Source organism: Gavialis gangeticus, unplaced genomic scaffold, assembly GCF_001723915.1.
Source record: "Gavialis gangeticus isolate Ggan-Ray unplaced genomic scaffold, GavGan_comp1, whole genome shotgun sequence".
Taxonomy (NCBI): domain Eukaryota; kingdom Metazoa; phylum Chordata; order Crocodylia; family Gavialidae; genus Gavialis; species Gavialis gangeticus.
Window position 1 is genome coordinate 1,399,101 of NW_017728959.1, and position 16,259 is coordinate 1,415,359.

The 16,259-nt window shown below is 50.6% G+C and overlaps 2 protein-coding genes across 3 annotated transcripts in view; both read left to right on the plus strand.

Annotated features, from left to right (window-relative positions):
* The first annotated feature begins 461 nt into the window (after positions 1 to 461).
* Positions 462 to 9,911, plus strand: AGPAT1 (1-acylglycerol-3-phosphate O-acyltransferase 1). 2 transcript variants are annotated; one of them, XM_019507993.1, is made up of 7 exons: positions 462 to 794; positions 6,259 to 6,481; positions 6,981 to 7,114; positions 7,261 to 7,436; positions 8,246 to 8,341; positions 8,424 to 8,496; positions 8,624 to 9,911. In XM_019507993.1, the coding sequence occupies exons 2-7, from the start codon at positions 6,297 to 6,299 to the stop codon at positions 8,764 to 8,766; spliced, it is 807 nt and encodes a 268-aa protein (XP_019363538.1). In that variant the 5' UTR covers positions 462 to 794; positions 6,259 to 6,296; the 3' UTR covers positions 8,767 to 9,911. The 2 variants fall into 2 exon arrangements, with proteins under 2 accessions (XP_019363538.1, XP_019363468.1); XM_019507923.1 differs by lacking the exon at positions 462 to 794 and having other exon boundaries at positions 5,557 to 6,481.
* A 5,224-nt stretch (positions 9,912 to 15,135) lies between these two features.
* CCDC105 (coiled-coil domain containing 105) overlaps positions 15,136 to 16,259 on the plus strand; it is a 31,972-nt gene continuing 30,848 nt past the window's right edge. Inside the window, exon 1 of the mRNA XM_019508108.1 lies at positions 15,136 to 16,237. Coding sequence (XP_019363653.1) covers positions 15,692 to 16,237 — 546 coding nt within the window. The 5' untranslated portion in view covers positions 15,136 to 15,691. The remainder of the gene's footprint in view (positions 16,238 to 16,259) is intronic.

Here is a 16,259-nt window from a genome sequence, read left to right on the forward strand (position 1 = left end):
TAAAAAAAAATCTAGCCTACTTGAGCATCTTGACAGTACCTCCAGTACTTCGCTGTCAACCATTTCTGCACCTGAGTGAATATTACCACACCTGAGTTACAGTTTTTAGCTAGAGCCAAAAACAGTCTGCTGGGCTGTGAAATAGAAGAGAAGTAGTAGCAGGAGTGGCTAACAGACAGCAATGTTGCAGAAGAAATGATAGTTTGAATAATAATGAAACATAAGACCATTAGAAAGGCTAGAGAGTCATTAATGCCTCTGGAGTGGAGAGAGATTAGCAGGGATCAGGGAGAAGATAATGAGCCCTGAAGTCAATTGAGTCTTTTTGCACTGCCTGAATAGAAATGCGCTGCCTCCCCCAAGCAGCTGGTTTGAAAGTTTGGGGAGAACAGGAATCAAAGGGGGGTGGAGCACAACTGCGTGGTACCACCTCTCCTGGATCCACCCATGACAGCAGCCGTGCCAAATATTGAAACTGGGGCCAGCTGCTGGCACTCGGGAGGGCAGCAACCAGGCTCATCCAGGCTGTCAGAACCAGCTGAGGCTTGTCTGAATAGTAAGCAGGCAGACCTGTGACTGAGGCTTGTCTGGGCAGTGAGCAAACAGATTGCTAAAAGTCTGAGAATTTAGCGATTGCTACTAACAAGCCACCAGGCTTTTCTTTTTCAGGGAGTGAGGAGACGGCTGATCAAGAAATGGCTTCCTAGCTGAAGCAGTTTTGCCCTCTGCCACCATCACAGTTTTAGGCGCACCACGGCCCCTTCTCCTGTCTCTCCTGAGTGTACCCTACCAAGGTAAGTTAACACGTTACGTTTTTAGCTCTATAGACGTTTCGGCACGGCAAAAAGTCACTGGCTATATAGTCACGCCTGGTTTAACTTATCAGAAATGACAGCTCCACCAAAAAAATGGCAAACGCACAACAAAGAAGTTCCTCTCTGAATCGGCAATTTGTCTGTACTTCCACGTTTGTTCTCATGCTCAAGCTCCACTTCTTTTTGCTCCAGATGAGCAGGCTCGTCAGCATCTGGACACGCAGTTTACGCTATGGTTGTGCAGTGCTGCAGTATCCCCAGAAATTCATAGCATTAAGAATGAACATGTGAATGTAGCTTTGTAATGATAGTGGGAATTATGGATTAGGCACTAAAGTTATCAGAGTGCATTGTCTGGGGGGGACAGAAGAAGGCTGAAGGGGAGTGGAGAAATAGCGAGCCACATGGACTAAGCCAGCTGCTCATATGTATGTATATAGCTGTTATGAGTTAATTAAAGAGACTAAAGTTAATGTAAGCGTCCAGTGTCCTTCTAAGTGTGTGCGTTATAAATATCATATGATGTCAGAAATAAAACTGAATGTATGAGAAGACTGAGAAAATGGGTTGGCTCAAGCCTTCAGGAATGTGAGTGTTTGTAGGAAATGCAGCAGAGAACTGGACAAAACGGGAGCATTTGAGCTGTATTGCATTGCACATAAGTGGTACAGACAAGAATAATGAAAGGCTGGAAACTGCTTTGTTTTTCAGTGTGGCAAGTCAGGAAGCAATAGAGATGTTTAATACTCTTCAGTTTCAGAATTCAGCAGAGAAAGAAAATGCAGGTCTTCATGAGTATGCTTGAGGCACACTGTGCACCGAGGGAAAAATGGGACATAGGAGACACCTATGTTTTTCACCACAAGCCAGGCAAATGGGGAAAATACAAAGTAATGTACAACAGGGTTAAAACCGGCAGCACAAACTTGTGAATTTTGGGCACTGTGCAACTTCCCAAGTAAGAGTTGTATTGCATGAAGTATTCTTACAGATTCACTGTGGGCCAGATTGTTATGGGAGACTGGAAAGGACTGCAGACATATGTCAAGCAAAGGAAATGATGAAATGATGGCAAAACAACTGAAAGGACTGGGTGAAGCAGAAAATGCATGTGCATAGGTTGCTATACAAACCTGTATTTAATACAAAATCAGAAATAAAGCCATGGACTGAAAGATGTCCTGCTACTAATAAAGGCCTGAAACCAAAATAAATGAAAAAAGAGCAATCAGAGATTGAGAGCTGTTGCTGGGATTGGTGGGAGGGTTTGCTCATCTGTAAGGTTGGGCAAGAAGGTGGTGGTCAGGCTTTGAGAAGCCAGTTTTTGGGTCTTGGGGGGTTCTTTGGGCGATCCTAACTGAGGGTTGTTTGTGTGTTGTAAGCTGCTCTGGATAGGGTGGGATAGACATCAAAATAATAAATAAATACATTTAAAATGTGCCTACATCAATGCAGTAAGAGACTGACCTACATATAAGTAACAATGTCATAGCTGTAGCAAAGACCATCATTTCACCAAAATGTGCAAATCCACAAAGCCGCAGACTAAAAAAAAATCACCCTTAAAGAAACAGATGAAGAAGATTGATTTCCAGATGTGCTGAGAATTCAGCCCAGTCAGGAGAAGCGGAAAGTGGATCTGCTCGTTACGGACTACAAAATAGCAAGTTTTAAAGTTGGCAAGAACATAAAAAGTGCCCTACTGAGTCAGACCAATGTTTTCGCCCAGCCACCTGCCTCCAGTAGTGGCAGAAATGGATGCTATACAAGGAGAACATTGAACTGGATATCTCTAGAGTGATTTATCCCTGGCATCCACCATTTACTGGGTTAGAGATGTCGGAGGAAACATCTCTAAACATTGTGTTCAATAGCCATTGATCTATCATCCACAGATTTATCCCATCCCATTTTGAACCTGGCTCTGCTATCTGCCTCTGCCACCTCTTGTGACAATGATTTCCAAAAGTTTACTACGTGTTGCATAAAAAAGTACTTTGTTTTGTGAATTTTAAATCTGTCACCTACTAATTTCAGCAGGTGCCCCTAGTTCTAGTATTCTCGGATTTGGTGAATACCAGTTCCCTTTTCACTTGGTTCACACGCTTGAAGATTTTATAGACCTCTACCATATCTCCACCCAGCTTTCCCCTTTCCAAACTGAAGAATCCCAGCTTTTTTTGTCTTCCCAGGTCTGGCAACTCCTCTATGCCCCTGGCCATATTGGCTGCCCTTGGTGGTGCTGGCCCCGGCTCCCCCACCCCCTGTCCAGTCCTCTGCGCAGCTTTGGAATCATGGTGGCGCTCCCCCACGCTTGGAGCACAATGATTGGCTGTTTCTGTCAGCCAATCAAAGCGCGAAATAAAGCGTTATGGCCAGACAGACATTAGGCTTTTATAATATTAGAATGACTTTTGGAAGTTGAGTCCAATGGCCCCCCTTCGTTTTGACAAAAATAAACTAGTTTCTGGCAAGTTTCAACCTGTCATTGATCATTTGTAATTTGCTTAAGTCTAGTAGGAGATGCTGGGAGTTCTGCCAACCCATGGCTGACATCTTTTCCCAATATCTTTTTCTAAAGTTATTTCTTCATCTGTTTGTGGCTGAAGAAGATGTGACAAGTTTTCCTCTTTATTCCAGTTTTCTCCTTGAATTGGCCACGCATTTCTAAGAAAGTATTACCTGGCCCTCTGAGGCTTTTATCTTGGTATCAGGAAGGATCATAATCTTTTGCAGGGATGGCAGCAACTGCAGCTCAAGTGTCTATTTTGAACTTAGGGGTGTTCGTTGTAGCTGTTTTGGTCTAAGGACACGGGCAGACAAGGTTCTTTGGGTAAATCTGATATCTTTTATTAGACCAACTCAAATAGTTGGAAAAAATCTTTTTTTTGCAAGCTTTTGGGTACAACCATCCTTCTTCAGGCAGAGGAAGCATCTCGTCTGCCTGAAGGATGCTTCCTCTGCCTGAAGAAGGGTGTTTGTACCCAAAAGCTTGCAAAAAAGAATTTTTCCAACTATTTGAGTTGGTCTAATAAAAGATATCAGATTTACCCAAAGAACCTGTTTTGAACTTAATAATTTGACCAAGTTGTTGATTCTTTTATTGAGACTATAGTTTCTACTAGCATAGGCCCATTGTCATCTGATGCTGCTTCCCACTCCTGAAAATAGTTTAGAGGTACTCAACTAAATTCAGTAGACGTACCTAGTGAAGGGGAAGGCACACAGAACATCATCTGCAGCCTGTCCAATGGCAAAGGTGAGAGCATTTCCTTGGTATTCCTATGTTCTTTCTGCTAAGCCTGAAACCAGATTTGCTCAACCCTTTGGATCCGGCAAGGCCAGCTGCCGGCATTCCTACAGTCAAACCTCCGTAGCACAGCCATCTGTGTTATAGCCTCCATAGCTGCTGTGGGCTTTCAGCCTGTCTCCTCCCTGCTGCAATGCACACAGTCTCTCCTTGACTATATCTTTACTCTGGCAGTTCTGGGGGCTCCTCTTTCTCTCCTTTTTTTTGTTTCTTTGTTTGTTTGTTCCTAGAGAGAGGGATCAGGTCCCCTTCTAACACCATACAGTGTGAGAGAGATGGGCATATGCAGCCATAGCATGGGTTGTAATCCAGCTCCCCCCAGGGACTGTCCCACCTTTATTACAGTCCCCATAGTACAGCCTGTCTAGTGGGTGTGGAGGACCAGGACTGCAATTATTCCACATACAGAAGAAACAGAAGGGATCTGATGAAAACAAACAGGGCTGCTCAAGAGAGGAATGAAGAGGAGAAATAAATTGAACCTGTATCAGCATCTCAATCAGGAAAGCAAGAAATAACAGATGAGTCTACTGAACATACAGAATTTCAAATAGACAATTCAAATCCAAATGAAAAAATGGACACTGACACTCCTGTTACCACCTCTAGAGGTAAGAGTAATAAGGAAACCTACTGATGGCCAGGAAATGGTATTTAGAGATTTGCTTTTGGGAATTAGCTTATAGGTAAAGTAGTTGTGCATTCGGACAATGGTCCAGGGCAATGGAAAGGGTTAATTGATTTCTAAAAACCTGTTTGTGACAAAAGTTTCCTTCAAAGCCCACTGTTTCTGACACAGGCAAGCAGCAAGCACACACACAAGCTGGGAAATTGAAGACATGTACCACACTGTTCCATAACAGAGATAAGAGACTCTGTCACATTGGCTTGGTCATAGTGGCCATCTGCAGAGCCCTTGGGATTTCTAGTTTTGGTAGATAGATCAAATTAGGAGTCCCAGAAAGAACCAGATTAAGATGAATGCATGTGATGGGTCTGTGGAAAAAAAAAGAAATATGTTGACAGGGCAGAATGTGGACAGTAGGACATCCACAGAGAGACCAATCAATGATGCCCAGAGATGAAGTCATCATCATACAGGAAAAAAAGAATACAAAAGGAGGGATTTCAGAGCAGCAAAGTGTCCCTGAGAGGGGAACCCGAGGCCACCATGGACAGTGGGCATATCATCAACCCGTCTCACCCGCCCCACTGGGGGAGAGTGGGTCTAGGCCTCTGACCTCCAGGCTGCTGACACCTGACATTCAAGAAAGAACCTCAGGGTGAAGCTTGCATAGTGGCCAGATGTACCTTGACTCTGATGACAGCTCTAGGACTGTTAGACATAGAATTGTTTGCATTATTCTTATCTGCTATCATGTATATCCACAACATTTGCCTATTAAGGTCATGGTGAAACTGTGGGTTTGGGTCCACCTGGAACAAGGTGTCTCAGACATAAATCCAGTGCCAACACCTACTACATAGAGAAACTAATTGTTTTGATTCTGAGACATTCAAACCCTGGGGAAAAGGGAGGTGTAGTGATGGTAGAAACTGTGAAGTGAGAACCAAAGTTCCTGAGCACACTGCATGCAGGGACAGAAGAAGGCTGGAGGTAAGATGGCAAACAGGTAGAGAGCTACATGGGCTAGGCCCATTGCTTATGTATTTACAAGCTGTTATAAGTTAACTAGGAGACTAAAGCTAATAGAAGTGTCCTATGTCCTCCTTCATGCATGCTTCACAGGTACTGTAATTTCTTGCATACCACACACATCGGAATAAGACATGGACCTTGTTTTTGAAAGGTGGAATGCAGAAAAAAGATTGTTCCTTGAGAATACGAGAACAACAGTACTTCCACAGAGAAACATAGGCAGGGGACAGGGAAAGAGGCAAAAAACTGTGGTTGATTTGTTAGTCCTGTAACTGCAAGATGCTGCAGGCTATGCTGGCTGAGCTAAACTGCCCAGCCCTTCTTCCCTACTTGAGCTGAGCTGGGCAGAAAGCCAGTATTACTTGCCAGATTAGCTAAAGAATGATTGCTGGATGGGCTCATGGGGCACTGGGGCATGCACAGGCAGCTCCCAGCCCAGATCCTTTGCCCTGTACTGTATCAATCCCTTGCAGATTTGGGAGGACTCCCTCTCCTCCTGCCTCTGGATCTCATGGAGCTGTCCCTTGTTCTGGGGAACCTGCTTATTCTGATCCTGACTGGGCTGCTAATGTACTACTACAGTGCCACGTTCAGGTACTACACCAAGGTGACTGTGCTTGATGGATACCTCATCGCCATTTCCATCGTCTCCCTGCCATTCTTTGTCGCTCATGGACGTACTGTGGAAAATATGAGGTGGGTAGACTGGATGTCGTCCATCTGCTTTGCAGCTGAGAAACCAAGAGAAGTCACCCTGGCCCAGGGGACATAATGCTGCAGCGAGAATGCAGTCAGATCATAGTCCTGGGGGTGGCCCATGGCAATGCTATGCGAGAGGGGATGTCATGGTGTTGTGGTCCTGGGGATTCCTGGTAGTTTTAATATAAAAGAAAGGGATGTGGTCTTGTCCCAACACTGGAGTGTCCTGGGGTCAGTATTATAGCAGAGAAGTTGGGACCTCCCAAGGCCTGGAATATAGCAGAAGGAAGCAATGATTTCTTTCTGGTTGGTGTTTCAAAAGGCCGTGAAGGAGTGAGGGGACTCTGCCCAGTTGCAGTGAGGCAAGGCAGTAGCATTGTCAGCTTGCTTCTGAGCTTCTGTATGCCAGGAGTCAGGATAGATGTTGTCCGTGTCTCTTAGCCCTGCCCCGTCTCAGCCAGCTCTCTCTCTTTCTCGCTTCTATCTTTCACTGCAGAATTATACGTACCGTGATGTGTCCCATCAGATACTTGCTTGGCATCAAGGTCAAGGTGCAGGGGAAGGAGAACCTGGACATTGAGGGGCCCTATGTGATTGTTGCAAATCACCAGAGCAACGTGGACTTTATTGGTAGGTCAGCTGTGAGTGATGTGACATGCTTTATGGGAGCTCCTGGCTCCTGCATTCCCTACCCTCTTCCTGCCAGGAATACAATAGGGCCAAGCAGGGGGAGCCCCAGACTACCAATGCTGACTCCTTCTCCGCTCCAATACCAGTGATGTTTGAGGCACTGCCAGAGCGCTGCGTGACTGTTGCCAAGAAAGAGATTCTCTACATGGGGACATTTGGCCTGTGCTGTTGGCTCTCCAAGTTCATCTTCATTGACCGCCGTAAGACAGACCGTGCCATCAGTGTCATGTCAAAGGTGGCGCAGACCATGCACCAGGAGGACGTAAGTAGGGCCAGGGACCGAGCTGGGTGTGCCTGAGTGTAAGGTCATATGCCCACTCCCCACCTCATCTTGTAGTGGCCCACTGGGGGATAACCACTCACTATTTCTTCCAGGTGGGGAATTTCCCTTTCCAGGCAGAAGACCAGGTGTTCAAAGCTGCAGGTTCTTGTCCCAGGGTGGGCAGGTGCACAGCCATGGTACAGGACAGGCATGCTTATTTGAGGCCCCACAAGCCCCCTCCTCCAACAAACAGACACTAGCTGTGGGCTCTCACTCTGGCCATTTGCCCATTGGTACCTTACCACCATCTTTGCCTGACTAGCTTGGGGGCAGAGAGCCATGGTCAGGATAAGCTCTGTGACTGCCAAAACAAAGGCCTCGGGGCCAGACCTTGGCTCAAGGTGTCCATGTGCCTTGATTGACTGCCATGTCAACCCCTGCTCCATGCTGGGCCAGGATTTCACTCAAGGCTATGGCCTCTCCCATGTTGGGGTCACTTGGAAGGGCTGTTCCCAGGGGGAGAAAGGTTTTGATGACAAATCCCTGCTCAGCTTTACTACAGGGTGCTAAATGTATCAGTAACCGCCACCTCCCACAACACCTGGCATGGCTGTCTGGGGACACCCCACTGTCCCCATTGAATCTACCTGGAGACATATGGAGCATGACATAGGTGGTCCAGCCAACCTGGGCCCCTGCACCTGCATCGTCCTATGCCCTGGGGCTGCCTGGCCGTGGGATTGTCACAGCAGCAGGCAGGTGCAGGCCTGTGGACAGAACGGTTTCATCCAGGTGCTCTCCTGTTCCAGTTGCGAGTTTGGGTGTTCCCTGAAGGCACCAGGAGCTATGGTACCACCATGCTCCCCTTCAAACATGGGGCCTTCCACCTGGCTGTGCAGGCCCAGGTAAGTGAGCCCTCTTTCCCCTCCATGGGTTGCTGGTTCCCTCCCCTGCATCCTGTTTCATTGTGCCTCCCATCTTTCCCAGGTGCCTGTGGTCCCCGTGGTGTTATCATCCTACAGCACCTTCTTCAACAGAGAGAAGAAGAGGTTCACAACAGGTGAGTGTGGGCACTGGGGAGTGACCCTGGCATGAACGTCCCCACCCAGGGGCTTGAGAGCCCCCTTCCCTTCGCTTCTCTTCCCCTTGTGTCTCACTACCCCCACCCCGGCACAATGTCCCCACAGGTGAATGCACCATCCAGATCCTGCCACATGTGCGGACCCAGGAGCTGGGCCCAGATGATGTCCCAAGGCTGACAGAGTGTGTGCGGCAGACCATGCTCACCACCTTCCAGAAGACGTTGGAGGATGCTAGGGAACATACATGAGCCAGAGGATGACATCTACACCCTGCACTCAGCTCCTGATGATGACAGACCCCCACACTCACACCTAACTCCTAACAGTGACTCGCTGTCCCAGCATCATCCAGTTGGGATGCAGGAGGATTGGGACTGCTCTCAGTATCTCTGCTTATCTGAAATGTATGGGTCTTTAGAGCACAGCAGGCCTCCTGAATTCCCCTCACTCACCCCACTGGAAATCGGTGGAGCTGCTTTACCCTCTCTGCTCCACCTGGATTGGCCCCTGGTGTCCCTGGGAGAACACAACAGCCCCCTCTACACCCCAGAGCCACTTCCAGCCCTGTCCCAAGGGAGGAGAGGCAAGATGAATTTGGCTGGGAATTTCAGGACCCCTAAGGAAGCAACATAAAAATCCAGTAGGAGCATGGTTACCACGATCACAAGGGAAAATGCAGTAGGAGCTCAGTTACCATAAGCAAAAGGGATGTTTAGTGTGAGGCCTGATCCAAAGCAGCTTCAACAAACTTTGTTCCAGTGTCGTCTAATGCCTCTTTCACTCCCTGGGCACACTGACAGGGGTGCACCATGATAACCCATTAAACAAGGGTGGGACTTATTCTGAGCACCCAGGCTCAGTGCTGAGCTCAATCTGGCCTCTTCACTCTAGCTCCTTTATTCCAGCTGTGAAGAAATTGTGACCTGCTCATCTAGCTGGTTTGCAGCTCAGCATCATAGCATCACAGGCTGGAAGTGTCCAGATTGTCTAACAGGATTTCCTGTTCCCAAACCATCCCCAGCCTCTTCTTGAAAATCTCCTGTGTAGAAAAGTGCATTGCTGCCCTGGGCAGCTTCTTCCATTGTCCTACTGCTCTGGTAGTTAGGGGTCTGTTCCTGAGAGTCAACCTAATCTGCTTTGCAGCAGTCTAAATTCACAGCATCATGTCCTACCCTCTGCCATGACAGAAACAATTTTCTGCCTCTGCTTTATAGCAGTCTTACAAAAAATCAAATACCATTCTTGGTTCCTTTTTTCCCAGCTAAGTATGCCCAGGTCCTTCAATCTTTCCTCGTGCAGCCTGTAGTCACCCTAACTCACTTCTAAAGCTCACCTCAGGATCCTCTCTAGTTTCACTAGGACTTTCTCAAAGTGGAATTATAGATTATATTGATGTGCTGCCTTTCATTCACAGAGAAAATAACTTATTCGTAACCCTTCAGCCAGGTCCACGATGGCAGTAGCAAGGGCTGAGTTCTGTTTTAGGGGTTTTACACAATTTTTTTTTCTTGGCTTGAGCCCCCATGCAGAAATCTGGGAAAATAAAAGCTACCTGGTTGTTTCAGCATGAGCAGGCTTCAACACTCACAAGCAGTACTCAACTACAACAGGGTTTATTGAAGGGACAGGCAAACAGGACAAACACACCATCTTGGGAAACTCTTCCTAGGCAGTGGCTCACCTCCACCAACTGTTAACAGCTGATCACAGTCAAGTGACCCAGAGGTCTGTCTTAGTCTCATACAGAATGAACTTGGGAGCCAGAGTAGATGCTAGCCCAAGCTTTCCATCTGGGTGCTCACAGGCATGCAGCTCCCTGCTGTAACTCATGGTGCTTCACAGAAAGCACCATGAATTACAGCAACCCCTCTTCCTCCCCAAGCCAACAGACATTTGCTGTTGGCTTGGGGGGCAGGAAGGGAATTGAGCTCCACTTTGGAGCTGATCCAGCATCTGCAGCCTCTCTCCCCTAGCCTCTCCCCTACCTCCTATCTCTGGTGCTGTCTACAAGGTGGGAGGGGAGGGAGCTCTGATCTGGGGTTTGCACAATCTGTGCTGAAGGGGGGTGGGCAGATAGATTGTAGGCCCCCTGAGGTGGGAGGCTCCAATCTACCCCCCTCCCTCCAGCACAGGCTGGGCAAACTCCAGACCAGAGCTCCCTTCCCTCCTTTATTTCCCTCCCATCCTTCAGACAGCACTGGCAGCGGGGCTGGATTGCATCAACCCATCCCTGATAGGCACAGGGACTGACAGAAGTTAATGAAGGTGCTCTGCTTTGGAGCACTTTCAGCTGTATCCTCATTAAATGAGGGTTATTCTGTTGTGTGACCAGGCAGTTTTAAATCTCGCTGTAGCCATGCACTTCTGTCAGGGCATGGCTGTAGAGCACTTTCAAGCGGCCAATTGTGCAGCAAATATCAATTCTGTCAGCACCCTTTGTGTCTGCACTGCTGAGTGGCACTGACCTACCACTGCCCTCATCACTTCTCACTGCCACTGGGGGCACTGCTCTGCCAGCTGTTGTTCCTCACTATTATTACCATTTGTCAAGGATGCTAGGGGGGCTGCTTTGCTACTACACTTTCTTATACTGCAATTAAACTCAAGGATCTCATCACTTCCAGAAAAGAGGCCAGCTGAGGCAGTGCCACACAGGGACAACCTAGGCACGTAGGGAGCCAGCCAAGGTAGTGCAGGACTCCTCTGACCACAGGGGCTGGCTGAGGTAGCATGAGACCTGACCAAGGCATGGGCAGGGCCCAAACCTGGCACACAGGGCTCAATCCAGACCACGGACCACACAACAGACCAGCCCCAAGCCAGCTATCTGGCCCACACGACCAAATGGCTAAGCACCACTGCATCACAAAAATCACCAGTGCTCTTCCCTGTAAATCTTGGAAATTTTATCACAGGCCAAATCAGCCAAATCGGTTCCGGGTTATATTAACTGGGCAGAGCTCAATCATTCAAGTCTGTGTGGGCGCTGCCACTGGCAAGTATCCTTCAGCCTGGGGCTTCAGATATTGCCAAATCCATGGCAGGCATCCTACACACAAACCTGAAGCCAAGAGGCCTTGGGGTTCAGATGATCCCTGGTCTTGCTTGCCTTCAGCCAAAAGGTTGAAGGAGTAAGCTGGAGAGAAAACCCAAGAACAATCCCCCATTACCATAAATTGTGTAGCCACTGAGACTCTCTCAGGGGGGCCTACCTACAGTGCAATGGACACACCTCCACCCTCAACTACACTGAGTCATTCAAGGCCAATAACAAGGGGATCTTTGCTGCCAGGTCAGTAAAACCAACTGAGGCACAAAAACCCACTTTTTTTTTGCAAAATTTTTATCTGCATCAATAATCTGCCAGCTTGTCTTGGGACTGCTGTAGTTCACCTGACAGTCTAAAATATACTTCAAACCATCCAGCAAAGAACTTCCCCAGCTTCTTTTGTGGCATCTGAGGTCCCTCCATTTTTGACCTCCACAGCAGCCAGGGTGAGTGTGCTTACCCCACAGTAACCTTTACCCAGTTTTATCTTACACTACAGTACCAGTACCCTTATAATAAACCTTACAATCCTAGATGGCAGAGCCAGTGCACAGACACCTGACTTGTCTGACCTTTTATATTTAAACCATCAAACAAAAAACATAGTCAAAATGAGCACAAAGAGTTCCCATTCCTGTCACCTCTGCAAAGCAGTGGGAAGAGTATCTTGGCTACACGTTTTAGGGAAATGGGGGATTGCTCTTCTGATCAGAACGTAAGGCCTGTTCTCCTGCCCTCTGATCATGCGCGTGGCTCTCCTCTGCACTCTCTCAAGCTTCTCCACATCCATTTTAAACTGTGGAGCCCAGAATTGGATGCGGTACTCCAGCTGCGGCCTCACCAAGGCTGAGTACGGTGGGAAGATAACATCCTGGGATTTGTTTGAGAAGCATCTATGTATGCAAGCCAGAGTTTTGCTCGCTTTGCCAGGTGCAGCATTGCATTGGTGGCTCATATTCTTGTGGTCAATCGTGACCCCCAACCCCTTTCAGCCATGGTGCTAGCAAGCGTAGCACTGCTGAGCCTATAAGCATGCTGCAGGGTTTTTTTCCCCAAGGTGGAGTACCTTGCATTTTTTGGTGTTGAATGCCATCAGGTTTTCATCCACTCATTTTCTGAGCCTGTCAAGGTTGTCCTGCATCACCATCCTATCCTCAGGTGTGGACTCTCTACCCCAAAGTTTGGCATCATCGGTGAACTTGGCTAGTCTACTTCTGATACCAATGTCTACATCATTAATAAAGATGTTAAAGAGTATAGGCCCAAGGACAAAGCCTTGGGGGACCCCACTGGTCACAGCACACCACGATGATTTACTTCCATCTATTACCACTCTCTGGGTCCAACCTCAGAGCCAATTCCCCAGCCATCGGACTGTGATGTAGCCGAGGCCACAGTTGGCCAATTTTTCCATGAGGAGGTCATGGGACACCAGATCGAAGGTTTTTTTAAAATCAAGATATATGACGTCAAGGTATGTTCCCCCAGCCCATCACCTTGAACTTGATGTCAAGGAGATATCAGAGGGTTCCTTGGAACGTGAGAATCCCAAGATGCAATGAAAGCCTCCACAAACCTACAGTAAGAGGCAGGAGCTTTGTGGGAGGAAGACTGCAACCCAAAGCATCCCGTTGTTCCGCATGGTCTAGTAAACATTTCTTCTCAGCGGGGGACCCCAGGGAAGCTACAGTAAAGGATACAAGGCAGGTTAAGGAGGGTGACCATAATGCCTTATCAGTGAGACCAGAGGCAGACAAGGATCCTGACACACACATCATGCCAGCAAGCAGTTTCTTTGCTCCAGTTAAAGGGAGCTCCTGGGAGCCCCTGGATGTACATGTGTAATGAGTCAGTTTGGTCTCTGGACCCCCCCAGCTGTCTCAAGGGCCTACATGTTCCCACCCCACAATACTTGTTTCCTGTTGAGGGGTACGTGGGTGGGGAGGTCCAGGGGAGCACTGGGCTCAGCTGGGTTTGAAGTGCAGCAGCAGCCTGTGCTGGGCTCTGGGCTCCAAGCTGAGACAAAGGTTCGTCTGGGCTCTGACTGCAGAGCAATATAGTGAAACCGAGATGTGGGGAGAGCAGCAGGCACATGGGGCAATGGGGAAGGGGCAGTGCTGTCTCTGGAGCAGAAATGTTACATGACACTTGAGCTCCCTTAGTGGCAGTGACCAAGGGGAAGGGCAGTGGCACTGGCTCCGCTGATGGAGGGTGACCACCCATCCCTAACTGGGTGGGAAAGTCCTGGAATGGGAACCTCAAGTCCCAGTCCTGGACTGCACAACTCTGGGACATTTGTCCTGGATTCACAGCATTGTGCAGCAATCTGCTGGAAACAGTGGGTTTCCCCTTGCGGGCAGACAGCATGCCAGCATCAAGGGGCTGCTTGGGGCTTCCAGGAGCAGGATGCAGGGGATGCCACATGCATGTGCATGCCCACACATATGCATGTGGCCAGGAAATACAGCCAGGCAGCATGAAGAGCAGCTCCCTGTAGGTAAGTCTAGGGGTCAGGGGGGTGGACAGATTGAGGCCCCCACAGTGAGGGAGGAAGTGGGGCAGGGGCTGCAGGTGCTGCCCAGCTAGGGTGGTGCATGGAGTGGGACACAGCCATGGGTGGCTCAACCAGGGGGCAGGAGGCATGGAGGGCATCTCCCCACTGCTGAGTGAACCCCCCAGGATGGGTGGGGGGGCATGTTCCCCCCCTCCCCAGATCTGTGTGCAGGGTGGGGATGGATGTGGGCTGCCCACTGCAGGCTCAGGGCTCTCTGCCCTGCTGCCCTCCCCCCAGGAGTCCCACACCATTATAGAGATATGCCCCCTGCCCACCCAGCAGCAGTATGGACAGCAGCAGTGTACAGTTGTGCCCCCTGCTGCTGCTGGATGGGCAGGGAGTGCACGGCCGGTACGGGGCTCCTCGGGGGAGGGCAGCAGGGCAGGGAGCCCCGAGCCCACAGCGGCTCTGCTCTGGCTGTGCGGCAGGGGGGGTGGGGGACCAGGGTGCGGGAAGAAGGGCATGCGTTGCAGCTTTACATTTTTACAAGGTGGTCACCCTAACCGACAGCAACATGGTGATGGCTTGTTCGATCCTGCAGCTGCCTGTTTGTACCCATCCCGCCCCAGGGTTAGCGGGGCTAACTTGGTGCCCCAGTCTCCCCACTTTGTTACTCCACAGTCGGAGGGATGGTTGCTGGGTGGGTAGCGGGGTATCCAAGAGCTGCAGAAGCCAACAGCAGGTAGCCCTTTTTGGCCCTTTCCCATCCAAGCTCCTCAGCTAGGGCAGGATTGGGCCACTGGGTTGCTCAGCCCAGCCCTGAGCCTTGGGACTCCCAGCCCTTCCCCCACAGAGAGGACCCCTCCTCCCCTGAGCTGCCCGCCAGGATCCAGTCCATCCGCCCCTCTCAGCTGGGGCAGGAGCAGCCCCCTGGGCACCCACCAGGCCCTGCTCTCCTCCGTCCTGGCCTGCCTGGCTGGGTGGTCTCCTTTTGCGCTCTCCCCTGGAGCCACCCGATCTCCCCCCAACGCACGTGGCCTTGGCCTTGGCCTTGCCTGGGACTCCTTCTGAATGGGGCTCTGTGAGGCAGCACCTGCTGCTGTAGCAACCGTCTCCATGGAGAGACAGACGCAGACATGAGCCGGTCTGGAGCCAGGAGCAGCGCAGGCTCCAGGGCGGGGGGCAGGATCCCTGGGCTCTGCTGACCTCAGTGGAGCCAGCGGCTCAGGGCAGCGCCTGTCACTGGGCACCGACAGCCTGGGCACGTGCCCCAAGCCCTGCACGCAGGAGCAGGGAGCGTCTCAGAGAGGGAGCAGGGTGAGCTAGTGCCAGCCCCGCATCCCCACTGCTGCCACCGCAGGTGAGCCCCATGGACCCAGGCAAGCTGGCGTACCCTGTCCCTGCTCGTCTGGATCAGACCCACAGGCCCAGCCAGCCCAGCATGTCCTTCCACACTGTTCCCCCCCGTCAGCCTGGCTGGTCTCCCCCCCAGCTCTGTATCAGACCTCTGCTCCCTGATACGATGCCAGCTTGTTCCTGGCAGGGGCAAGGAGCAAGCAAGAGCCCCAGTGCCCCCTGCAGCAGTAAGTGCTGACCTAGCTCTCCCTCCCTCTCTCTCTGCAGTGCTGCCATGGGGCCCCCGGCAGAGCTGTTGCGGGGCCGTGCTGGCCCAGAGGCCTGGCGCAAGGCAGCCAAGGCCACGGTACAGGCAGCGCAGGATCTGCACAAGGGCTGCGCTCAGGAGGCCTTGTCCCTGTGGCGCCCACCAGGCCAGCCCAAGGAGCTGCCCCATGAGCGCTGGGCACGGCTCCAGAGCTGGCACTTCAAGCTGGATGTGACAGATACTGGTGAGACCTTGGAGAAGCCGCCCGAGGGGCCAGGTGTGACACTGTGGAAGAGCAAGACCAAACCGCCCCCGTGGGTTAGCCAGCTGCCCCTGCCCTGCTTCCGGGACTTCTGCACCAGCACCAGCAACCGCCTGGCCCACCGCTACTGCAGCACCGTGAGGCTGATGGTGAGCCGGCTGCGCCAGGCTCTCAGTGAGGTCAGCCAGCAGGCCAAGCACCTGGTGATGGAGCGCAAGCATCTCGACACCGTGCTGGCCAAGGTCCGCACCGCCCTGCTCACCAACCGGCAGAGCGCGACTGTGCGTGGGTACCGCCCGCAGACCGAGCAGGTGAGAACCCCATTCTCCATCA

Coding starts and splice junctions, on each gene's coding strand:
- AGPAT1 (XM_019507923.1), top strand. CDS start 6,186: ATGGGGCACTGGGGCATGCACAGGCAGCTCCCAGCCCAGATCCTTTGC. Junction 6,482..6,980: donor CGTACTGTGGAAAATATGAG/GTGGGTAGACTG, acceptor CTTTCACTGCAG/AATTATACGTACCGTGATGT. Junction 8,342..8,423: donor ACCTGGCTGTGCAGGCCCAG/GTAAGTGAGCCC, acceptor CATCTTTCCCAG/GTGCCTGTGGTCCCCGTGGT.